The 26,342-nt window shown below is 32.3% G+C and overlaps 1 protein-coding gene and 1 pseudogene across 1 annotated transcript in view; one reads left to right on the forward strand and one right to left on the reverse strand.

The window, feature by feature from the left end:
• LOC135845254 (serine/threonine-protein kinase polo-like) overlaps positions 1–26,342 on the forward strand; it is a 149,719-nt pseudogene that overhangs the window by 106,731 nt on the left and 16,646 nt on the right.
• The window catches only part of LOC135843019 (uncharacterized), a 29,765-nt gene that overhangs the window by 3,134 nt on the left and 289 nt on the right, over positions 1–26,342 (reverse strand). The window contains exons 2-12 of the mRNA XM_065360741.1: positions 26,136–26,338; positions 25,709–26,046; positions 25,404–25,531; positions 25,191–25,322; positions 21,387–21,507; positions 20,954–21,253; positions 8,253–8,410; positions 4,727–4,879; positions 4,530–4,622; positions 350–487; positions 16–264 (exon numbers count right to left, since the gene is read on the reverse strand). Of these exons, the coding sequence (XP_065216813.1) occupies positions 16–264; positions 350–487; positions 4,530–4,622; positions 4,727–4,879; positions 8,253–8,410; positions 20,954–21,253; positions 21,387–21,507; positions 25,191–25,322; positions 25,404–25,531; positions 25,709–26,046; positions 26,136–26,215 (1,890 nt within the window). The 5' untranslated portion in view covers positions 26,216–26,338. The remainder of the gene's footprint in view (positions 1–15; positions 265–349; positions 488–4,529; positions 4,623–4,726; positions 4,880–8,252; positions 8,411–20,953; positions 21,254–21,386; positions 21,508–25,190; positions 25,323–25,403; positions 25,532–25,708; positions 26,047–26,135; positions 26,339–26,342) is intronic.

Below are 26,342 nucleotides of genomic sequence, written 5' to 3' on the forward strand. Positions count from 1 at the left end.
TCTCATAGAGCTTACTTTATCATCGACGTTGAAAACAGGTTTAACGTATTCTTTATAAAAATCTAAAGGTGTTATTGGTCCTTTCGATTGGTACTGTTTAGATTTATCCAAATATTCCCACGTAAACGTGGAATTAGGAATACCGATACAAATGCCTACGATACGGAATATGATAACCATCTGTTCGTCGATTTTACTCTTGATGTCGGCGTCGCTGTTTCCGTCTTCGACCATTTTACGTAAAATAATGGCGAATTCGCGAACCTATTACGAACAAAAAAAAATCGTACAGGTATTTTGAAAAGTTCATTTTTTCAAACTACAGGATGCGCGAAGAGTTTGGTCTTACTTTACTCGTTAGGATCGAGTTGAGTTGAGCGCTGGCTTCCGAACTGACTGATTCGGGGAAATTTTTCTTCGGCATCAAGCCGTGTTTATTGATTAAATTGACCAACATGTCCCATTGTCCGCCATCGTTCATCGGAGTCTGTAACGAGAAAAATTTCACGTTTATTAATAACGAATTTTGAAAATGCTCGAATAGCCATAATCGACCAGTATTTCAAAAATAATCTAGATTTTTAGAATTTCACATCGTATTAATTTCGCTCCAAAAAATTAGATTTCAGATGAAATTATTCAAAATTCCATAATCTCAGAAGTGACCAAAAATCCAGCAGTTCTAAAACTCGACTCCTAAAAAGTGATCAGGACTCTCGAGAGTTCAAAAATTCAAAAAAAAGGTGACCAAAAGTTTTGAAAAAACATGGAATTTCCTCAAGAGTCCAAAAATTGATCTACGTCACAGAAGTAATCAGAATCACAAAATATAAAAAGGTGACTAAAGGCTTCAAAAAAGACCAGACCACCATAAAGTCACGAAAACTCGTCGTAAGATCAAAAAAAAAAGCAAAAGTGACCAGAAATTTGAAAAACTACAAAAAATTCTAGAAACCAATTGAAAACCCTCAAGAGTCCAAAATCCAAAAATTCTAAAAAAACACTCAAAAATTCAAAATTTCCAAAAAGTAACCAAAAAATTCAAAATGACAAAATATTCTAAAAAAAAGATTAAACATCCTCAGAAGTCCAAGATCCAAAAAAAAAGTCAAAAATTCCAAAAAGTGACTAGAAATTTTCAAAAATAGCAAAACTCTCAGAAGTCACCTAAAAAACAAAAAAAAGTGATCAAAAATTTCAAACAAGAAGCCTCCAAAACATCATAAAAACTCTCAAGATCCAAAAGTCACGAAAACTCGTCGTAAGATCGAAAAAAATTGCAAAAGTGACCAGAAATTTGAAAAACTACAAAAAATTCTAGAAACCAATTGAAAACCCTCAGGAATCCAAAATCCAAAAATTCTAAAAAAATACTCAAAAATTCAAAAATTTCAAATATGTAGTAGATAACCAAAAAATTTAAAAATGACAAAATATAAAAAAAAAGGTTAAACGTCCTCAGAAGTCCAAAATCCAAAAAAAAAGTCAAAAATTCCAAAAAGTGACTAGAAATTTTCAAAAATAGCAAAACTCTCAAAAGTCACCTAAAATACAAAAGAAAGTGATCAAAAGTTTCAAAACAAGACAACGCCTCCAAAACGTCATAAAAACTCTCAAGAGCCAAAAAATTTCAAAAAAGGGGCTAAATCTTCCAAAAAAAGAACCTAGACTTTCAAAAAGTTCAAAAAATTACCCAATTCTCAAGTAAACAAAAATTCAAAAAAATTGACCAAACGTAAAATTCATCTCCCTAATAAAAAACCTCTACCTCACAAACCAAATCTAACCCCCCCCCCCTTACGGGTGTAATAATCCTGTAATTATAAACACCCCCCCCCCCAAAAAAAAAGTTCTGAAAAAATATTGAACCTCCTAAACATTTCAAAAACTCATCATCAAAGTCTCAAAAGTAACCACAAAATATAAAAAATTAGTAAACGCTTCCAAAAATATACCAGACGTTCAAAAAGTCATAAAAACTCGTGGTGAGATAAAAGAAAATGCAAAAAGTGACAAAAAGCTATAGAAAAAAATCAAACACCCTCAAGAGTCCAAAAAATCCAAAAATTTTGAAAAAAATAGCCAAAAAACCCAAAACGCCATAAAACTCCTTAAAAGCCACAAATTTTTGAAAAAGTAAAACCAAAAAATTCCAAAAAAAACTGTGATTTTAAAAAGTGACTAGAAATATTTAAAAATGGCAAAACTCTCAGAAGTTACCTAAAAAACAAAAAAAAAAAAGTGATCAAAAGTTTCAAACAAGATAACGCTCCCAAAACGTCATAAAAACTCTCAAGAGCCAAAAAAATTCAAAAAAGTGGCTAAATCTTCCAAAAAAGAACCTAGACTTTCAAAAAGTTCAAAAAATTATCCAATTCTCAAGTCAACAAAAATTACAAAAATTAACCAAACGTTCTGAAAAAATATTGAACCTCCTAAACACTTCAAAAACTCATCATCAAAGTCTCAGAAGAAACCACAAAATATAAAAAATTAGTAAACGCTTCCACAAAAATACCAGGCGTTCAAAAAGTCATAAAAACTCGTGGTAAGATAAAAAAAAAATGCAAAAAGTGACAAAAAGTACTAGAAAAAAATCAAACACCCTCAAGAGTCCAAAAAATTCAAAAATTTTGAAAAAAATGGTCAAAAAACCCAAAAACGTCATAAAACTCCTTAAAAGCCAAAAAATTTCGAAAAGTAACCAAAAAATTCAAAAAAAATTGTGATTTTAAAAAGTGACCAAATATTTGGAGTTATTAAAACTTTTAAGAACTTGAAATTTATAAAAGACCCAAAAATGGCAAAAATGTGATAAAATTGCAAAGTCTTAATCAACCTCTATAAGAGTCCTAAAATTCCACAAATTGACCGAAGATCTTGGAAAATGGAAAAAGTCTCAAACATGGCCAAAAAATATTTAAAAAATAAGCAAAAGATTTCAAAACAATGCTAGACTCCAAAAAGTCATGAAAATTCTCCAGAGTTCAAAAGTTCTAAAAATTGGGCAAAAATTTAAAAATATGTCAAAAGGTTTGTAAAAAAAAAAAAAATTATTTTAAAAAATTGTCAAAATTCCAAGTAACAGGAATTTTATTAAAAGTCATCGAAGCCTTTAAACTCACTAAGATTTCAAAATGTGATCGAAAATTCCAAACAGTGGCTAGAAATTTCTTATAAACTGACCAAAAATTTCAAGTCATCAAGAATTCCAGAATTAGACGGGAAAAAAGTCAAAAACTTCCAAAAAATATAAAAAGTAACCAAAATTTCCAACAACAAAAAAAATACCTTCAAAAAAATTATAAAAACCCTCAAGATTCAAAACCAAAAGTTTTGCAAAAGCACTGAATAAAAATCGAATGACTAAAAATTCCAAAACTTGAAAAAAAAGTTCAAAAGTCACCAAAAAAAAATTATTTAAAAAAATTTCAATCTTCAAAAAGTCATGAAAACTCTGGAAAAAATCCGAAAAAGTGACCAGATAACAAAAAAAAAAAAAATACAAAGTGACGATAAAAATTTTGAAAAAAAACAACTCTCCAAAAAATTCAAAAAAAATGAACTGAAATTTTTAAAAGTGACAAAAAAAATTTGCAAGTAACAGAAAATACAAAAATTGACCAAACAATTCCAAAATCGATCAAGTCACCAAAAGTGATCAGAAATCTCACACTTGAACCTAAAATAAACACAAAATGACCAAAAAATGATCAAAAACTCAAAAAAAAAAATTGACCAGAAATTTCAAAGAATTGCCCAAGTCACTAAAAACTACAAAAAAGTGACGAAAAACTTGAAAATTGATTAAAATTTCTGAAAACACCGTTTAAACCTCGACAAGAGTCCAAAAAAATGGCCCAAAAATTCCGAAAAGTTATCAAAAAATTCTATAAAAATGACCGAAGTTTCAAAAGTCACCACGAACTAAAAAATGTGACTTGATGATTCAAAAAAGACCAAACTGGAAAATTGAAAAAATTTATCAAGAGTCCAAAAACTTATTAAAGGTGACCAGAAATTTTCAACGACCTGTGTTTTAAAAAATCGCCAAAAACTTCAGAAAAGTGATCAAAACTTCTACAAAAGACCAACCTTCCAAAAAGTTGATAAAATTCTTCCGAATTCAAAACAAAAATTTCAAAATGACCAGAAATTTCGAAATGGAACGATCTTCTGAAGTGGCCAGAAAGCTCATAAGGTGGTCAAAAAATTGACGAGCATAATAATTTTCAAGAGAAAGAAAATTCTGAAAAATGAAAAAACTCAAAACTCAAAAATCAACAAAATTCCTAAAAAATTGACAAAATATTCAAAGACACCGAAACCTACAAAAAGTGACCAGTAAATTTAGTAAGAATTCCAGAAGAGACCAATCCCTCAAAAATAACCAAAATTCGAGCGTTCAAAAATTGATCAAAACTTCACATCATTACCCATGTTTGTCTTTTAGAATCCCATCGAATGTAAATAATATGTACAATTGTATACTAAATAAATAACGTGAAAAAATATCACCGATATCTTACAGAAAGCAAATACGACACCAATCTGCCATCGACAGGTTCTTTTCTTCTGGCGGTTTCGACAACCAGGTTTAAAAAATAGTAACTACGTTCCACCTGCGAACATAAATTCGTAAAATTCAAATGAATATACCATAAAATACACACATCCGTTGAAAAATCTTCCACCAAAATTCGTTGCCGATATTTTTTCAACATACTTTATCCCAGAAAAAAATATACGACTGACTGAACTCGAAATCTTCCAATTCGTATTTCTTGATAAACGGTACTCGAATTACATTTAAACACGCGAATATCCAACATCTTCCGGTGGATTTCTGATTGGTTACCGGTTTTGCTTCCGCTTCGATCTGTTGGTGCAAAAAAAAATACGAAACGAGGGTTAGAAAATATAATACGGTAACAAAACAAAAAAAATTGCAAAAAACGTCAAAATTTGCAACAAAAAAAATTGATAACGATAAAAACTAAAAAAAAACCAAAAATTCCAACAAAAAAAGTCTCGGAAATTTGTAAAAATTAGCCAAGTTTCAAAAGTCACCATAATCTACAAAATTCATCTTAAGGATTCAAAAAAAAAAAAAAAAAACAAGCTTCGGAAAATTGACCAAAAACTCTCAAAAGATCAAGCCCCAAAAAAGTTGGCAAAATTTTCAAGAATTCAAAATAAAAATTTCAAAAAGCTTTAATATGCTTTAAATATTGGAAATTACTCGAAGTTTTTTCAAAGCATTTAAAAATCTGAAACGATGTCGAGAATTTCTCGGAATTTGATGTACCTACAACAATAAAATAAATCGTCGTGAATTTCAAAGGAAATCTGTGAAATTTTCCAATGAAAACTGATTTGCCAAAAAAATCAAAGCATACAAAATATGGCAAAACTTTTTCAAAAAATCGGTCAACTTGCAATAAATTTGTAAAAAATTAGATATATGAAAATTGCTAAAATCTTGTTGTACAAAAATATTGTCCAAAATTTAAAAAAAATTCAAAGTACCTATTGCATAAAATATGATCTCATTTCCAAAAAAAAATTATTCGTCGTAATGGTCTAAAATTTTTCAAAAACTAATGCAAAAAATATTTTAATTGACGAAAAAATCGTTAAAGTAGGTACATATCAATAAAATTACTCAACGTAATAAAATAATTACTCAAAATGAGTTAAATCGTTTTTAAAAAAAAGAGCAAAAAATTTCAAAACGTGAAACGGAATGAAGAATAATTCTGATTTTTCGAAAAATTGTCGAAAAGTACACGAAATCGTTTTTGAAAACTTGAAAATTAAATAACACGACCAAGTTTAGCGAGTAAAGAAATGAATTTTAAAATTTTTGAAGTCAAAATTCAAAAATTCGAGAGAAAATAAAAAATTATTTCTGGCACAAGTTGTGACAATTACAAACGTGGAAGTGACACAATTTTCAAATCAAAAAAAAAAATCTTGTTTAAAAATGAAGAGATTGACGTTGGGGATTTTTATTTGAAAAAAAAAATATTTTGGAAATTGAGTTTCAAGGTCGTATAAAAAAATCATTTTTTGTAAAAATGAGATTTTATAAATTTTGAAAAATGTTTACACAAAGCTGAGATATAAATAAGTTCAAAGAACTTATAATGTGAAGGCTCATTCACCTGTGGGGGGTGGGGGGGGTCAAATTTCATTCTGGAATTTTGGTGGAAATGGACTAAAAAATCCTCATACCAGTATACATTTTGGCCAAATTTGGTGTAATAGATTTGAGGAGTCGGCCTGCAAAGTGACCTAACTGCAAAAAAATGATTTTTGAAATAGCAACGCTATCTGATAGTTTAGGACATGCTCTACAAAAGGAATATATCACCTTCATCCAGTTTCACTCGTAACACCCCTTCCCCCCCCCTTGAAAATGATAAAATTAAAAGCATGACCTGCAAAGTGACCTTATTTTTACGATTTTCCGAAAATTTGTTTCATTGGGTACTGTTTGTTGAAATCAAAATTAATTTTAACCCCTTCTGAAGAAATTCAAAAATTTTGGAGACATCGAAAATCGCACTGGAGGCTCCAGAGTGATTCGAAATGGTAAAATCGTAAGTTGAGAATAAGCCACAACTCCAGTTTTAGCTACCCAGCTTCCTGTACATAAAAAAATCTTAAATGAATGAATAAATCTTTGCTTTCATAAAAAATAACATACGCAATGAAAAACCGGAGAAAATTGCGTACATATCACTAAAAAACAAAAAAAAACGTATGTGCGGCCTGCAAAGTGACCTAACTGCAGCATTTTTCATTTTTGTTGCACCCTGTAGCAAACCCGTGTTCATATTTTTCAGAAACGAAAAGGCGATTAAGTGAGTGAGGATTGACCCTTTCGATTCCCGAAAACAGATTTCGAAAATGTGACTTCATTTTCCTAGGACACGTTTTTCTCATTTATCTCGAAATCAATTTTTTGCAGTTAGGTCACTTTGCAGGCCGACTCCTCATTTGCATTCCCAAAATAATGGGATTCTATAAATTTGGAAAATTATTCACAAAAACATGGTGTCTAACAAAACTGTAAGACAAAAAATCGTAACTTTTTCATGATGACTCATTTTTCACATTTTTACCGCATAAAAATTCCCCCCCCCCCCTCAAAAAAAATGAATAACTCAAAACTGCGAGGAAATCGAACAGGGTTACCATTTTTTACAGGATCAAAAATTAGATATTTCAGTTTTTTCATTTTTCTGATTTTTTGACCCTCTTCCCCCTCTAAAAAAATTAAATACCTCGAAAAAGGTTGACATTTTTTACAGGATCAAAAACTAGCTATTTCAATTTTTTCATTTTTTTCATTTTATGGGCTTTTTAAAAAATTTTCCCAAGTGTGTTTCGAGTAAAATTCATGTCTTTTTCATGACTTTCGTTACTCATGTCACACGAACGAAACACTTTTTTGAACTTTTACCCCATTTGGGGAGGTGCTGGGAGCCGCGGATGGGGTCCAATCAAAAATTTGACGTCATATTCGTGTTCAGCGTCAGCAAAAACTTACAATTCGATATATCACATGCCCCAGATTTGTTTTTGAAAGTTTTGCCCAAATTTGGGGGAGGAGGTGCTCCATTTGAAAGTTCAACTTTCAACTTTTGAAAATTTCAAAATGCCTAAAAAGTTCAAAGTGCAATGCTCTTTCGAACTGTGAAATCAGTTTTGATCAAAGTATCATAGCTTTGGAGGTATAAGCTGCTGAAGTTGAGTACCTCGAGACAATGTGAAAATAATGGAAGCCCCCCCCCCACCCCTGAGGGGGCTGGGAACAAATTGATTGCGGCTTTCTTAATCATTGGGTGGGTAGACACTGTAAAAAAATTTGAGCGAAATCGAAGAACATGACTTAATAACGTTGGATTGCTCAAAATTTCCCGATTTTTACGTTGGTATTACCTAGAGAAACATTTCGAAAAATTTTAGTATCCCTGCATCGAAAATTTAGTTTGGAAATTAGAATAGAAAAAATGCACATTTTGAGCATATTCCTCAAATTCCAAAATGAAATTTTTAGTAAACCTCAATTTTTTTCCAAAAATTTGCTCAACATAAGTTATTAGTAATGAAAATTTTCAAATTTCATCCGTCAGATTTTTCTCGAGCCTCAAAAAGTTGACGTCAAAATTTTGAAAATTAACGTGTGTTAAAATATACGACAATAAATTAGCTAGCATGTCACATTACTCATCGATACGTACTTTATGGGAAAATACATGAATAGATTCCTGAACTCCGCTATTCGATATGCATACTTCTAACGGTTCGCTTCGTGTGCAAGCGTTCTGAGCCAAAATATTTTTCGGATCGGTATAGAAAGCAGTTTTCAATTTGTTTAACTGTTCTTCGGATAAAGGCGCTGAAACAAAAACAATACATCAACGTTAGTTAGATAAGAATCGAATCAATATAATTCATTATTACCTACATCATTAAAATAGCTCTGTAGGAAGACGGAAGAGGAAACGAGACACAATTCAGTGAATGATACACTTTGAATAAAAATGTAGCATCTCAACCCAAAAGAGGTGTCAGGAGGGGGGGGGGTTGAAGTCAATAAACCTCTGTTCACCCTCATTTATATCTGCCTGCACCTACGTAAACGTATCTTCAATACCACCAACGCCATCATCATCCTATCTACAAGAGAGAAGATACAGTTAGAGGTTCGTTGAGACAGCCTTCCTTTCCCAGTAACATACATTTGGATGAAAACACCACACCACAGTCTTCGTTCGACTTTATTGTATACCGGGTTGTACCATACCAATGTACTCGCGAGTAATGATGCCATTCAAACTAGACCTTCTTTCGATCTGTCTGTTTGTCTGTGCATACAACATCTTGAATAACAGTATAAGCCGGCTGCTGTTGATACGTATGTATAAATATTCATATTACAAGTTTGAAATTTGATCAAAAGATCAAAATTGAAAATCAACTAGACAGCTAAGCAAAGCTTAGCTGCAAAGTGTGCGTAGCTAGCTGCCTTTTCTACAGCTATAACCGTTATTACATCTAGGTAGTGCATAAGTGAATCAACCATGTCACAGTGATGAGAATTTTTGAAACTCTCACTGCTTCAAAATAATAATTGTTTTTCAGTGTTTTCATATTTTCCAAATTACAATAGGTATTTCAGAATAATTTATAAGCTTGCATTGCTTCTAAATTAAGAAATTTCTAGTTGTTTTTCATAGTTTGCATTGTTTTAAAATTTACAAAATTTCAAATCGATTTCCCGAATTCCCCATCGCTACAATTTCATAAAATTTTCAATAAATTTTCAGAATTTTGCATTGCTGCTGAGTTAGGAAATTTGCAATCAATTTTTAGAATTCACATTGCCTCTAAATAGTCAAATTTTGAATAATTTTTCAGAATTCTTATTGTCTTTAAATTAAAAAATTTCAAATTCAATTTTCAAGTTCATATTGTCCACAAATTGTAAAACGTTTACTCAATTTTTGGAATTCACATTGCCTCCAATTTTTCAGAATTCTCATCTTCTTCATAAATATTACAATACTTATTTCATATAATTTTCAAGTTCACATTATCTGCAACTTACAGAACTTTTAATCAATTTTTGGAATTCTCAGCGTCTCTAAATACAAATTTTCATATTATTTTTTTTAGAATTTCCATTGTCTTCAAATTTATAAATTTTCAAACCAATTTTCAGAACTTGCTTTTTATTCTAAATTAAGAATTAAATCTTATAAAATACCTATGTTAAGAATTTGCATTGCCTATTACACGAAAAAAATATGGGTAATTTTTACAAAAAAATTTAACTAAATACTCACAATTAAGTACCAGATCCCATTCAATAATTTTTACTGTAATCGTATAGTAAAACTTATCATTTTAATAAATTTTGCTATAGGTACCAATAGTAAAAATCATTTTGTTTTAATAATTTTTACTAAATCATGATAATAAAAATTACATGTTTCAATTGTACAAAAATTAGTTTAATTTCTCATTTTGAAGTAATTTTTAAATTATAAGTAAAAAGTTAAAAATTATTCATGTCAAGTAATTCTTACTTTATACTTATGGTTATAGGTAGACAAAAAATTAATGAAATGAATTTTTAGTTAGCAAATGATATCATAATTCATAACTGAGTTTCAGCATTATTTTTGCCCCATTACCATGTACTACATAGTAACTCCAAAGCATTTACCTATCCAATTTTCCTACGAAAAATCCGTCACCTACCTACTTACCTCACGGGGATTCGAACCTGGGTCCCTAAATTTCCTATTCCTACCTACATGCCCTAACCACTCAGCCACAACTTTGCTACGAGGGTTAGGGCATTAAAATAATATATTTGTTTGGTAAATGCCCCACCAAACCACGCCCACTTGGAATTTACAGCTAACAGACTGGGGGTGTAACAGGGTACAATGAAACACAGCTGGTGATGGAATAGACTGGGGGTATAGCAGGGTACAATGAGCGGCAGGTGTTCTACAAGTCCCCTTTTCCCTTTTTTAGGATTTAATGCATTAAAATAATGAACTAAAATTGCAATTACTCAGCAATTACCCATCCGAATTGAATAAAAATTAATCTATTCCCTCCGCCTTAATGATTCTCAAATGGTGTCCAATAGGTACAAAAAACGGTTGGATAGCTTAAGAGAACATTCAGTTCCAATAAAATTTCATTTCTCAAAGCGAAACCAATAGTGTGCTACGCACACTAAAAACGATCGATCTGAAATATCAATTTTCAAAAGATAACACTTGTTGGAAAAAAACACAATTTCGATCGATAAAATGAATTTTTTAAAAATCGATTCTCGAGATCGAAGTTGAAATAAATCGCTCTTTTCAGAAAATCTATCGTTGAAAAAAAAATTAATTTCAACTGATGTTTTTCAAGCAGAAACGAAATGAACGAAGTAATCGATCCTCATGATCGAAATCAAAAAACTGATTGATTGGAGTACTTATCCAAAAATCGATTGTTGGAAGAGAAAAATTTTGATCATTTTTTTCAAGCAAAAACAAAATGAATTTGAAAAAAATTTATTTTTATGATTAAAATTAAGGACTACATCTATAGAAAAAAATTATTTTTCTACAATCGCTTTTTGAGAAGGAAAAAAAAGTGATTTAGGTCAATTTTGGCCAAAGAGAAATAAAAATTGAATTATAACACGATCGATCATACGAGATCGAAAATCCAAAATAAATCGCTTTTTAGGGGTTGAATAATCGAATTTCGATCATGATCGCTTTTTGATCGAGAAACTGATTTTTGAGGCCAGCATTTTTTTCTACTTCAAAACATGATCGATCAATTTGTATACGATTGAAAATCCCAATTATAAACCAATTTTTGGACTCTAATATTGGTCGATTTTTGGTCCGGAGGTCGAGGCTCGTATTCGGTTACTAAGAGTAACTTTTGGTTACTTTTTCAAAATCTTAGTTGGGTACCTATTGAAATTACTTTTTTTAAATTTTCAAGAATTCAATTTTTCCAAATCTTGACGTAACTTCTGGAGGCGAAAAAAAAGTATAAATTTTGATGATATCTCGTTTCATCCCTAATTATAGCTAAACACTATCGCTTTTTGCCAAAAACTGCTTAAAATTGTCGCTTTTTACAAAATTTTTACAAAAATTTATGCCTACCTAAATACCTCGATTAATTCTGACTCCACTGGACCCATTTGAGAGGTTCATGAGCCGCAAATGTTCTCTAAATTATAAAAATTTGCCGGATTTGAGAAATACGTTTTGCCATAACATTGACTCACTAGATCCCATGATTAAAAAATAAGCCTCTGAATTTTTTTGACCCTCTAGGATCATTGAGGGGGGGTGGGTGGGGTGTCATGTGCCCCGAATTTTTATTAAATTATGAAAATTTGCCGGATGTAAAGTATGTTTTGAATGAAAAAAATCAAATAAATACTCAAATTGTATTCAAGATAGAAGGACCAGAGACGGACTAAAGAGGAGCCGAAGAGAGGGAGGGGGAAGCCCCAAAATTTCGAAAATGAGTATTTTTGTCATTTTCGTATGTTTTGTCGTCACATCGACTTACTTGATCTTGTGAACGAAAAATGAGCCCCGAAAAATAGTTTGACCCTCTGGAACTCATTGGAAGGAGGGTCATATGCCCCAAATTTTTTGTAATTATGAAATTTACCGGATTCGAGACATTTTTTGAATGAAAAAATTAAAGTAAGTACTCAAATTGTATTTAGGATACGAAAGACCAGAGACGGACTCAAGAGGAGCAGAGGGATGGGGGTGATGGTGACGTAATGCCACAAAAATTCGAAAATGAGTACTTCCTAGATTCAATGAATGAAAAATGAGTCCCAAAGAATAATTTTGCTCTCTGGGACCCATCGGAGGGGAGGGGGGGGTCGTGTGCCCCAAACGTTCATAAATGACGAAAATTTGCCGATTTTGGCTTTTTTTTATACTGAAAAATTGGAGAAAATAGGTACTTAGATCGTATTTGAGATATGAAAAATCCGACACAACTTACAAAAATTACCAAAAAATAATTTTAAAATTTTTGAAGCATTTATCCTCCCTTCCTCTCGCTTACAAGTCTTTCTGGGATCTTTCGTATCGAAAGTACAATCTGAGTATTTACTTTGACTTTTCAGTAAAAAAAAAAACAAAAAAATGCGTCCAATTATATAGGCAGTTTTCATAATTAAAAAAAAAATGGGCACATAAACCCCTTTAAATGGATCCCACGCGGTTAATGTTATTTTGCGATGTTCGCCCCCTCCAAAAATACATGACACATGAACGGTTTCTAAACTCACTCAAGCTAAAAATTATCAACTTTTCAATGGGTTCATTACTCGTATATCGATTAGGAATCTTGTGCAATTTGTTTCTAAGATAGCAGATCCAGTAGGTAGTACTATTGCGGATAAGTTTGAAAATTGATTTCATTCAAATCCTTTGACTCGCTGATCGATGGCCAAATCTGTTTGATATCATCTTCGAAGTAGTACAAACAGGCGATCTTGAATTTCTCATCTTCAATGAGTCGTGAATGGTGCCATCCCAGTCTCATGCAAAATCATCGAATCGGCTTAAAACGTTCATCGATTCATTGTCATTGAATACATTACTGAATGTGTCGACATATTCTTTCAGTAAATTGTAAATCGCTGTTGGCAAATAAGAACAGTTCTCATTGTCAGCCGGATGTTATTCTTCAAATCTAATTCCTGTAAACGCTTACTTTTGAGCTAAGCACAGATTTCTTTTCGCCATAATTCCTCTACAACTACGATAGATGCGATTTTTTCCAGCGTGATAGGGCTGGGATACGTCAGGTCGTACACATTAGATAGGGTTTTAGTCTTTCAGTCATAATGAGTGTATTTTTGTCTTGATACCCATGTATGATTATGGATGTGAATTCATTTCTAGAGGAAAATCCAAAAGATCGTGTATTTCTACGACGAATACCTAATGAAATTGTAATAATTCCGCCGTTATCGTTTCTTATTTAGGGTTTTAGATTAGAATTAGAGGTCTTGAAATACGGATCTTCATGGCGGCTGGGTAATTCCGCAAAAAAATCACGTGGGATGTGAAAAAATGTCAAAGGAATTGCATACTCGGTTCGCCGCAAATATCGCACTGTATCAAATTTACGGCAAACTGAGTATGCAATTTTATTAACACCAACAGATTATCTTCAAACCTATATTTTAATACTCATATAAACTGGTTCCAAAATGGAGTCATGTCTTTTGATTTCGTTCAGATTTTCTCACAAAAATCGTTCAAAGGTTTGTCAAGATTTTCGACCTGCCCTAATGGTTGATATCCTAATTACTACTCGATTCTGCTTTTAGCAGTAAACTTCATCTATACAAACGAGTAAACTTACATGACTTATTCACATACAAATTGAAATGCTGAAGAGCTGCTATCATCCATCACCTCTTATCAAAACGGGTAAGTAAATTGCACCACCGCGAACGAACGAACAAACGATTAAATCAAATTTGCGTTTTGTTTTCGTTTTCAATTTGAAAAACATCAATAATTTTTGAAAAGTAGAAAGAAATATAAATCATGATGAATGAATAAAACTTGAAAATACGTATTCTAAAATAATTCATAAAGTAGGACTTTATCATTCTGTAAAAATATAACCTAGGTACTTTTGATTTTAAAAAGGACAATTGTGATTGATTTTTAATATTTGAGAATAGTACCTACCTTGAAAACGAATTTACCTATTTCAATCGGCATAAAAAAGCGATGAAAATTAAAACGAATGTCATAAATTAATTGGGGTAAAATTATTGACGAAAAGAAATCACAACTTGATAACCTTACTTCGGCACTAAAGAGATTGGGTTTATGACAAAACAAAAAAGTAGTAATTACTCGTAGGTACTCGTGGATACCTACATCTCTTTTTTTCATTTAAATGTGGTACTTACTTAATTTGACATTTTTTTGAATTTATTTTTCAATTCACTGATTTTTCAATTTTTAATGGTCTGAATTGTTTTCATTTTTGGAGATTTCGAAGAAAATTACGGATTCTCAGAAGAACACAGCATAAAACCGCCATCAACCAAAAAATCTCAGCTGTCCAAATTAATTTTTCAATTTTTGGCGAATTTTTGAAAATTTAAAATTATTTCAACTAGAATACATACAAAAATAAATTATCAAACTTGACCGAGAGAAATCGTAACAAGAGCGCGAAATACACCACCAGCAAAAATTTCATATGTCATTATCATGAAAAAAAATCAAAATTTCATTTAATAAACATTATAATAAGGACAGAAATTTGGTTTGTACTCTATTTTCAGCATACAGAGTCAGAGCCGGTGCCAGGATTTTTCCAAGCTATTTTAGCATTGACTGAAGGCAGGATTGGCTCTGTTTTTTTTTCAACGATGACGCCATGGTTTCACTGAAAAAATGCGCTGGGGGTCTGAAAATTTTGTTAGCGTATCTTCTCATCATGGGTCACCTTTAGAGTGAGTTTCGTCGAAATCCATCTCTGGGCCCAAAACTGCACCTTATCTCGTTATACACTTTCCACAAAATTTTACCCAGCAATGAAGTTGAAAAGCTGAAATTCACTCTGAACCCTAATTTCAAGATGCTGATTCGATTAGACGTAGTTTCAAGTCGTTTTGGAGCCTCTAGCGACTAATTCCAGGTGCTAAAGTGCATTTTTCGATTTTCGGTGAGTTATTAAAAATCAAATTTGAACCAAAAAATGATGAAAAAAATCGAAATTTTACCGAATTGTCAAAGAATATTGAAATTTGTACATATTTGAAGCCATTGTAGAGCCTCCTGAAGCATTTTGAAAATTCCAGTTTTCCAAAAAACGCCATATATGGTGTTTCACGAATAAACCTGGAATTACCAAAAAGTCGCTGGAGGCTTCAAAACAGCTTGAAAGAACCTGCTATCGACGCGAAATGTCGAAAATAAGGTATGAATCGAATTTCAGCAACTTACACGTCAACTGTTGGATGGGGGAGGGGGAGGGAACAAGTGAATTTCTCAAATTTTCAATGGCTTTAAGCCACTGTCTGTCGACTTACGGACTTAGCATGTTGAAATAAGGACACTGAGTGAATTTCAGCTTTCCAAACTTCATTTGGTGAAATTATGTGGAAATTTTAAATATCAAAAATCTGCTAAAGGCAACTGAACTGCTCCAAACTGTTCAAAATCTTTTTAAATTGATTCAGTTGATCTGAAATCAGATACGTATATTCGTACATCAATGTTTCCGCCTTATTGGTCACATTTTGATTTTTTTAAATCTCATTTTTGGTTCATTGATTTCCAAAAATTCGTCAACAATTGAAAAATACACTTAAACACCTGGAATAGAAACCACCTTCAATTGAATCAGCATGCTGAAATTGTGGTGCCGAGTGAATTTTGGCTTTCCAACTTCACTGGATAAAATTTTATGAAAATTTCAGGAAGCTTCAAAAATCTGCTGGAGGCTCCAGAATTACTCAAAACTATTCGAAATTATCTCTGGGGTTGGATAAGAAACTCCCTTTTGAAAATGAATAAACTCTTTAATCGATTCTACTAATTTTGAACAGGGTTTCAACTCAATCCTTTTGAAACTATTTTTAAAAACAAACCGAACTCTGAATCGATGACTCTATTTGAGAAGTTCGATTCTTTTCCAAGTCTTTTGCCAATTTTTCAAAAATTATTCACCAATGCCTTTTTTTGAGGAATCATTACAAGAAAAGAGTCACCGAATTTGAAACTTTGCTCTAAAGAAGTTCGAAGGACCCACAAAAGAAAATTCAATGCCTCAGAACACATTATTTAATTTCTTTTTTAGACACTTTTAGAGCTCGCGAGGAAAACTTTTTACACCTCGATAAAACTGGAATGAAACAAGGTTAAAAGTCATGAGAGTTTTTGATTTCGAAAAATTTTCATTTCAACGATAATTATTTATTTTTTGAAATTTGATTCTAATCGCTACATTCACTATGAAATGCTTACCTAGTGCTTACCTGCATTTTTCTGTGCAAATTTCAAAATGCAAATCTTTGAAATTTTTCCTCACTGGATTTCTTGATCTCTTCACAAAGTTTTATTTTTGGCATTTTTTTAAAATTGCATTTTTTTAAATTTGGATACGAAAGTCAACTAACAATAAGGTACCTAGAGAAAATTGAAGGGATCCTTAATTTTCAAGGTGAGTGACGACTTGAATTCATGTTTTTTTTTTCAAATAGATACATATCACAATCCAATTTTTCAGTCAACTTTTCGTTTGAAAAATTGTACTCTTCAATACGCCCTTTAGCTCAATGATTTCGATTAAGGTTTGATAAATGACCCTTCAATTAAATTTAGTTCTTTTTTCCTCAAAACACCTCAATTAACAGACCCCCTCCCCCCTTCACTACTTAATTTAATGCTTTACAGTTTTGATTGTCTCAATTTTTTTAGAACTTTCAGCTTTTTTTGTAAAGGAAAAAATGGTAGAAAAATTTCACAGAATCCAAGAAACATGATTAAATCTAAATTTTGAATCATTCCAATTCAGATTTTTGTCATCTCAGTCAAGTCAGACGGAAAAATTATGGAATCAGGTCAGGTCTGAACAGGTTTAATCCGATCTAAACTTAGATTTGATCACATCTGATCAATTAAAATCCGAGCAGTTCCAAAAGTTCGAGCATACATTTCAACTTCAGCTTTACCATTACCAGACTCCCAAAGACAGAGTTGGGTAAAATCAGTCACGATTCGAATCACGAATCACTGCTCAATAAAAATATAAAATCAGTCGCAAAAATTGATGGAATAAGCAGGTATAAGAAAACGACTAACTCAAAATTTGGGCAAAATTTTCACAAAAACCGCTTAAAATATTGGAAATTATCAAAAACGAAAACAAGTGCAACGAAACGTTGCGAAAATGATGCAAAACACGTAGGTACGTATCTTAAAAATGCTCACATGTAAAAAAAAAAGGTCATTGATAATTTGCTAGAATGACATAAAAACATCTGAAAATGACCACACAGCCTGAAAAAATCAAAATTTACGAAATAAGTTGAGAGTGAATTAAAAATTCTCAAATTTGATTCGAAAAATGAAAGGGAAGGGGACGAAAAGGTCAAAATTTGTTTCAAAAATATTTTACAGCATCATAAAAGAAATTTTCGAGTCAAAATTTTGAAAAAAAACATGATGAATGCAGGACTCTTAGCACGTCATTTTGTATTTCAAATATTAAATTTTTAGGAGGAGAAGGGGGTTAAAACATTACCAGATTTTTTTTCATAACTCCAGAAAATATTGTAAAAAAAATTTAAATTCAAGGTTTCAAAACTTGAAAAAAAAATGCTTTCCAATTTTTTATCACCCAGAAAAAAATAATGAAAATTCCAATTTCTAAAAAGAGCAAGAGAAGGTCAAAATTTATTTTAGAAATTTTTTTTGGAAAAATTATAAAAAAATTTGAAAAAAAAGTTTTTCGCTTGTCAGTTGGCAACACTTGGTGCTACAATCACCAAAAAGCGTCAAGTATGATCATTTTGATTCTTCTTTCAAGTAAAGGCGGTATCAATGTTGTAACTCTCACTGGTTCTGAGAAATCGCTACTGCGCAATCTTAGGAAGCGCGCAAACTTAGGCACATTTACCCTACTCTAATTGGATAAGTTTCTAATTAGTCGAATAATTTCTCTTCTGCTTAATGAAGTTATCCAAGATACCTGCAACTGACTAAACAAGTAATCGTAATTCAATTTCATGCTTTCGTATATCAATCGTGGTAATAAGATCGTGGTTTTCGACATTGGGCAAGTTGAATTGAGAATTTGATGGATAATAGATAATTCAGATATCAAAAATGACCCTTTGCTAGGTGCTCTAATCGACCGAGTATTTAATATCAAAAGAGAAGAGTTTCACCAAAGTAGAACACGATTTCGTACAAGTGTTGAATACTTCAATAGGCAGGTACCACTGAAAATTCATTGGAAATCCTAATTAAAAGATACGTTTCCAAACGGCACTAAGTCCAAAAAAATATTGATAAGAAATTCATGGCACTTAATACAATTTGGAAACGTAGAAATGGCCCAAATTAGCTGATTTTTCGATTTGTAACCAAGACCCTAGGACACAACATATCAAAAAATCAGCCATTTTGGGCCGCGACTTTATGCTAGTTGGCGTTGCAACTTGCAACTTCAGAAACTTTGAAAATGGACTTACAAGGGAACTACCCAAGGTGTGACACGCCGATCGAAGAAAATTTTTCACAGGCGGATAGAGCATCAAAAAATATAGTATGAGCCAAAATTTTAGCTGCTGAGGTTCACATGGGGGAAACTTATGGGGGTTTGAATATTATCGAAAAATCGCAAAAATACACAAAAATACACTGAATGTATCTATACATTTTTCGGAAGTTACCAAGTACCTATAGCAATGAAATCAAACAAAAATTACCCTTATTACCAAATAATTCGCCAAAAATTACCAGAAAATAGGTAAATCAATTATTTCCCAAAATAAAAATGATTTTCTGACATTTTGTCAGACTTTTGAAAACTTGGAAAAATCCTGTGCTAAAATATGCTCTACGAGACGTTCCAGTTACGGGGTTGTAAAGGTTTTAAACCCAAAAATTCCGGTTTCAAAAAAAAAATTAAAATTGAAGATGAACACCACGAGAGGTTCTTTTCTGTATTTACGTTTGCAAAAAAGGGCATTAAAATCTCTTCGATGAGAGTTTTGACTCAAAATTCAGAAATTGCGAAGTAAAAAAATGTAAGGTCACGTTACATTTTAATTTTTTGGTAAAAATGTGCTCCATCAACAACGATTTTTAATTTTGAAAAATTCGTGCTTCAAAATTTAAATCAGTAGGTACTGCATCTTTTTACACCGAAAATTGACATTTCCAGCACTTTTCAGTTTTCCCATGAAATTGGAGACATTTTGTTGCCCAAGAAAATGCAAATGCCATTATTTCGAATCCATTCAGAAGCCTCTAGAGAAGAATTTCAAAATCTCGATCGTTGAATTGAAGTCTTTGAAAAATCAAATGAAAAAAAAAAATAAAATTCAGCTCAATACGAATGATATAATTTGGTCATTTTAGTCTTTGGAAGGTTCATATTGCCAGCCTTACTCAGCCAACTTCTCACATTGAAAACAAGTAAAACAACAAAATAAAAAAAAATATATGAAATGGGAACATTGAAGAATAATTTTGATTTTTCACCTCACATGATTCATTAAAATTTTCGGAATATAGACTCTTTCGGAAGCAGCAAAAATACATTCCAGAAATATTGAAAATCGCGCTGGAGCCTCCAAATAAGTAAAAATAGATAGTAATATTCGGTTCAAATAATTTGGATGTAGTTATGGTATAGGAACATTGGATAGGTACCAAAGGTCAATTTGGGGGGGGGGGAATCTAACGACTGTCATGATAACTATTCTCACTCTTCAAAAACCGTACACCTATCTGTAGGTACAGATAAGCTATGTCTTGTTAATTTCTCTTATAATCCATCTTCCAGAGCTGGCTGCAGGATTCTTGTCAGTGAAGGTTTTTGACCCTATTAATTATTCGAAAATATTTTCATTGTAATTAAATGTCTTAACCACACAAGAACTGAGAAAATACTCGAGGGATCAAACACACGTGTTGCCATTATAAAAATACTCGTAGGTATAGGTATTGATGTGTTCAGACTTCGAATTACGTGTAGTAAATTTTCCTACAACTTTTTCAACCAACTCAACTGGCAATAAAGAAACACTAATGAAAGTTCGCCATCATTTTCACTATAGTTGCTGGACAACAATATCATAACGATAGGGCACATAAATTCATATTTCATTCTCCCCATCCCTGGCTGGACGGCAGTCACGACGCCCTTGAACAAATCCAGCAATCCACTTGCTTTCTCTTTTACAACCTTCAATTTCAACTTTTCTCGTCCACGTTCACACGCGAATGTTGAAAAATTCGCTTTATGTCACCTAGCACCTACTACCTATTTCATCATCTTACACGATTGGGTCGTTGACTGACTACTCACACGCGAACATACCAGTAAATACATGTTTATTTACATTTTATCGATGTTTGGACATAACAAGAGAGCAAATCGGTTCAGTATGTGTCCATATTAGCTGTTTTCTTTTCGCATACTCCGAGTAACTCCGAGTATGCGAAAAGAAAGCAGCTATTGTAGCAGCTCTGTTCGGTTTTAAGACCGACAGCAATAAAATAGGACGTATAATTACGCTGACAAAGTGCGAGTCTCGATGTTCGTACTGGAATAAATGAGAATAAATTGAGATCGGCGAATCAGAGCGACTCGCCTATTCGCTTACCTTCAAAAACTTGAAACCGTATTGACATGGCCGAGTACGCCGATATTACAACCACCGGGTGGATCAGGAAACCGACGATGGACGGATAACATACGATAAATATTCCAAATATATCGAAATACACAGCTTGCTCGTCGTTACTTTGGAGCTCTTCCTTGAGGAAATTATAGTCGACCAGCGCCTTCACAATGTGTAGTAAATTATCACCGGCTAACTGGAGGACGTTGGCGGTAATCATCGAAATATTATCACTGCTCGTTTGATAAACATAACCGTTGGCGAAATGAACTAAATCCAATCCTATGATCAAAATAATACCGCGTAACTACAATGTCAATTGTCAACTATCAAGTATGATACAGAATATCTACTAAATTAAATTATTGCGTTTTCAAATTGATAGGTAATAACTATTGAGTTGTAGGTATTTTACCTTTAAGCTGTCCGTAATCGCGAAAAATCTTGGAATCTGTATCGGATGGTAATAATCCGCTTAGGATGAATTCTTCGCTGAGTACTTTACCATCAGGAAACATCGCTGATTTGCTGTATATCTGCGGAACGTGTTTTAATGTAGTTAGAAAAATCACATATCTACCATATTCATCGTCAACTTGCAAAATGACGTCAATAAACAATCTATTCTTATGGTTTGATAAGGACAGGCAATATTAAACCATTTACAATATTTGCAACAGTAATCTCAATCTTTGTAGCATACACATGGTGCGATACTCCTGTCATGTATTTTTTTATGATAGGATGTCAGCACTGAGTTCCATCAGGAACAAAACCTCAATTTTGAATTATTGTCAAAAAAAATACCTAACAGATGACTCGACTTTCGACCTTCAGTTCGTAATTTTGGAAGTTTTGGGAGACAGGAAAGATCTTGTTGGAAATTCTTATAGAGGACGAGGGCAAGGAGGGAGGATCGTGGAAAAAATGTCTCAAAATTTCGATTTATAGGTACCTGAATTCAGTGATGATTGATGACTTTCGTTTTGGTTTCTGAGTTGAAAATTAGCCAGAAAAAATTTGGGCACTTGAAGTGCTCCTGGAGGGAGAGATTTGGGTCCTCAAAACAAGGAGATTTTTTTAAAAATTTATTTTTTCGCTCAATCAACTTTCACATAAACTGTTTTGGGAAAAATGACACAATTTCAAAAGATATCGTACATTAGAGATTCTACTTCCACTCGGACCATTTTCGATTTGCCTTCAGAATCCAAGGCCAATTTTTTTCTGAAACTGGAAACATTTTTTGGAGCACAGTGGTGCCAATTTTCTGGTCATATTGCCAATTTGAAAAAAATAGCCAAAAACTTGCTAATTTTTTTCGTTTTTTTTTTTTTTTGAAATTAGAAATATGTAATGACCGAAAAATTGGCACCGCTACGTTCCAAAGTATTTTCCAAAATTCAAAAACCATGACTTTCGATGCTCCGATGCTCTGGCATGATTAATGCGAAATATTTGAGAAGAAACATTTTTAAAATACTTTACCTAAAAATAAGAGATTTTCAAATTTTCAAGTGCTCATTGGAACCCACAGGATTGGTTGGGGCTGAAGAGAAAAAACCACCTTTTCCCCCGAAAATGCCCCCTCTTTGAGAACCCATATCTCCCCTCCAGGACTACCTCCGGCGATAAGATTTATTCTGAATGATTTGTAGCTCACAATGAAGGTCTCTCCTGGATTTGGTCAGAATCCTGCAACATTTCTTTATTTTCCGAGTCACCTTGATGTTTGTCGTTCATGGATTTGATCTTTCAATAAAAGAGGCACTGATGATGACGTGAAAAGAGTGAAATTGAAATCGAAAAAATAAAACCATAATTATTCGAGTTATCGAGTTTGCCATTAGGAATCAAAAACATGCCCATTCAATACATCGATGGATTTCATAATTTTTCAAAAAAAAAAAAAAAAACTCAATTTGAGGATGGAGTTTCATTTTTTTCAAAATTTTTGTTTTAAAAATAATACACAGTAGTTACTTCAAAATAAAATAAAAATTGGTGCTTCTTAATTTTTGAAAAATGTCTTCCATTTTACATTTTTTTTTACCTATTTCATGTTCTCATCTTATGTCAACTCGTTTGTTTGATTTTTTGACCAGTTCCATGGTTATTTTCAGACGGAGGGAGGTGGGGGGTGGAGGGGAATCAACATTACTTGAGAAACCAGACGTGATTTTTTTTCAATTTTATATTTTTTTTTCTTGAAAAGAGGGTTATCAAGAAGAATTCTGACGCAGAAATCGAGAATCTTCGTCTTTTACTCAAAATTGTTCATCAAAAACGTGTAATTTTTAAACAAATTTTCCAATTTTGGATGGGGGAGGGACTCCTGATACAATTTTAGGCACTGGATGCAAAGAAATGGCAAAACATTGTTCATATTGATTATCGAAAAATTGTATTTCGTAAAATATTTTGAATAAAATCAAAAGACGAAAGATGAAAAAAAATGCTCAAATTCAAATTGTTTTTTGGTAGCTATTCCAAAAAATATTGAAATATTTTAATTTTATCGAATTCTACGCTATCATTTTTATTGACTTTCCTTTGGTTCAAATTAATTAATTAAGTTTTTTTCAAATATATCCTGGAAAAAATGGGAACTATTTCTATATTTCAACAGAATATAAAAGAAGGCACAATTTTGTAAATTCATCATCATCAGTTTTTTTTAAATTCATTTTTTTGTACCTAATTATTGTTCAAGGCACAAGAAGACTAGAAAGCCAAACGTAATATTATTTCAAACCCTTATACTCATTGATTATTTTTTCAAAAATAAATGTTTAATGTTCAAATTTGAAAAGAAAATGCAATATTCAAAGCAGAACACTATAAGCTTGGTGAAAAAAATTCGAATAGGTTAAATGATTTTTCTATCTTGAAAAATTTAATTTCGGAAAAAAAGAGGAATTGAAGAGAAACAAAATTGTGGAATGCGATACTTCTTCTAGATACTTGTCGAGTTTGATTAGTTTTTTTGAAAAAAGTTCGAAGCAAAAAATTAAAAGTCCATTCCAAGTTGATCATTTGTCAAAAAAAGTTTGATTAAAAATGTTTTCCTAGAAAAAATCAAATTTTTGAAAAAAAACAACAAAAATATTACGAAAAAAATGCAGAGAAACATTATACCTAATTGTAGATAATCAATGACTTTATTTCTACGTAGAAAGCTTCGTTTTTGAAAATTTTCGACCAAAAATCGATCGTTGATTTTTCGATTTTCAAAGTGTTTTTTAATTTTTTTCAATTGGAAAAAAATATTCATCGAATGAAAAAAAAAGACCTCGTAGGGTTAAAATATCATTCTGAAATATCATCTATAGAGTTTTACCCCTTCAGCGTGACTCATTTTCGTTTTGAAATCAACTTTTAATATCGGAAAGTTTTTTCTCAGTGGAAATACTTGATTACCTACCTACCTATTTTTCGGTTTCATTGCAATAGTCTCACCATTGGGAGAATAATCTCCCATAAGAAAATACAAGAAAGGGGAGGAGAGGAAAATTAAATCAATTTGATAATATCGATAGTATGAATATTGAAAAAAAACCAACGTGCAGAACTCAATAAGAATAGGTAATAAGATCCACAATAAGAAAATGAAGTAAAATTAATCACAAATGCCCAGTTTTGTCATATCTTCTATCCCAATTCCAAATACATATAAATTACTTTTACCATTCTAAAATGTTATATGAGAAATGTTGATTACAAAATTACAAAACATCATAAATACTATCTGCATTTGTCACGACGATTTCAATATGGGACACCTTGTATAAAAGCAGCATAGATGATATAGTGAAGGTGTGCAAGGATCAAATTACTCCAATACGAAATTTCATTCGATATTTTTTCAACACCTTTGAATTCTTTGAAGGGTTGAATTGAATGAAAATGTATTTTATTTCAACTCGATCGAAAGACGTTTTCATTCATCTATTTATAAAAACACAACACAACCCAACCCAAGTTATCGGTGGATAATACGTTGAAAAATAAATATCCTGGATTGTTCTACACCACATCAATTATCCCTACGTAGACCTATTTTAAATTCAAACACCTTCACTGGCTAGGTGTGTTTTTCACCTACGAGTTCATTGTACTCATCTTCATTTCATGTAGGTAATTTCACGTCGAGATTATAAGGACGAACGTATTTCTATCTATCTTATTTTACGCAGGTGTACGATAAAGAATTAATTACCTTTGGTAAAACGTAAGCATTAGGGCCAGTTTGAAAGAGCGTTTGACGTCCGCCAGCTCCAAAAGCGTCCAAATTAATAAAACATACGATCTCATTGATCCATTTATGTTTAGTGATAAATCCATGCGACCCCTGAAACGACAAAAATGACCAATTTTGATGCTAAAACACGATACCATCTATCAAGATGTTTATAGAGAAAAGACACTTTACCGAAATCCCATCCACTTTGGCACCGTTGAATAAAAATATGACGTTTCTTCTGATCGGATGATCTACAATCGACATTACAAGCAGAACTTCCAGCATGACAGCGCAGTTTGAACCGCCGTCGCTCGTACCTAAAAATAAAATTAACACTTTATACTATAAGGAAATCACTATTCTATAGGACATTTTTTTTTGTTCACCGTAACGGTATCGTTCGTTATATTATGCAAATTCATCGTAGGTATACGACGAAGAAGAACGTGGGTAACATGCAAATTCGAGTAAGTAACGCTGGATAATTTACTGACCTGGACTGGCGAAACTCGAGTCGAAATGACAATTCACTAGAACACTTTCGGTCGCGTTGAATTTCGAGTACAATTTGACGACGATGTTTTGCAAATTTCCATACACTATTTGCTTTCGGAAAGCTCTGCCTCGAGGATCGACTTCGCTAAAATTACCGCTGACTACTTGTATATCTAGGTCTATTCCATTCCACGAAGGAGGCTCACGTTTCTTGATACGTTCGATCTGGCAAAGCAAATAATCAACGGTCAAGACTTCGTTTTCGTAGCTACCGATCGGTTTGGGACCGATTTCATCCAGTTCTTTGAGGTATTCCATCGCTCGAACGCCGGAAATTCTGTACAATTGAAAAATAACATCCGGATATAGCTTACATTTCGAATAATCATCGACTCATCGTAAACAAAAAGTACCTAGATACCGAACCTGTTAGTATTTGCAGGATCTAACTCATCTTCGGTTAATCCTTTCGGGCACGAATTCAAAGCCCATGAAGCAATCACCATCAATATTATGGCTGCCAAAAATACGCCGACGAAAAATTTCGTGTTCAATATGGCCTGTTGAGAATACAGCCTGTAATTTATCCTATCACCAATTCTAGTATATTGGCGTACTAATCTTTCTCCCTAT

Source organism: Planococcus citri, chromosome 4, assembly GCF_950023065.1.
Source record: "Planococcus citri chromosome 4, ihPlaCitr1.1, whole genome shotgun sequence".
Classification (NCBI taxonomy): Eukaryota; Metazoa; Arthropoda; class Insecta; order Hemiptera; family Pseudococcidae; genus Planococcus; species Planococcus citri.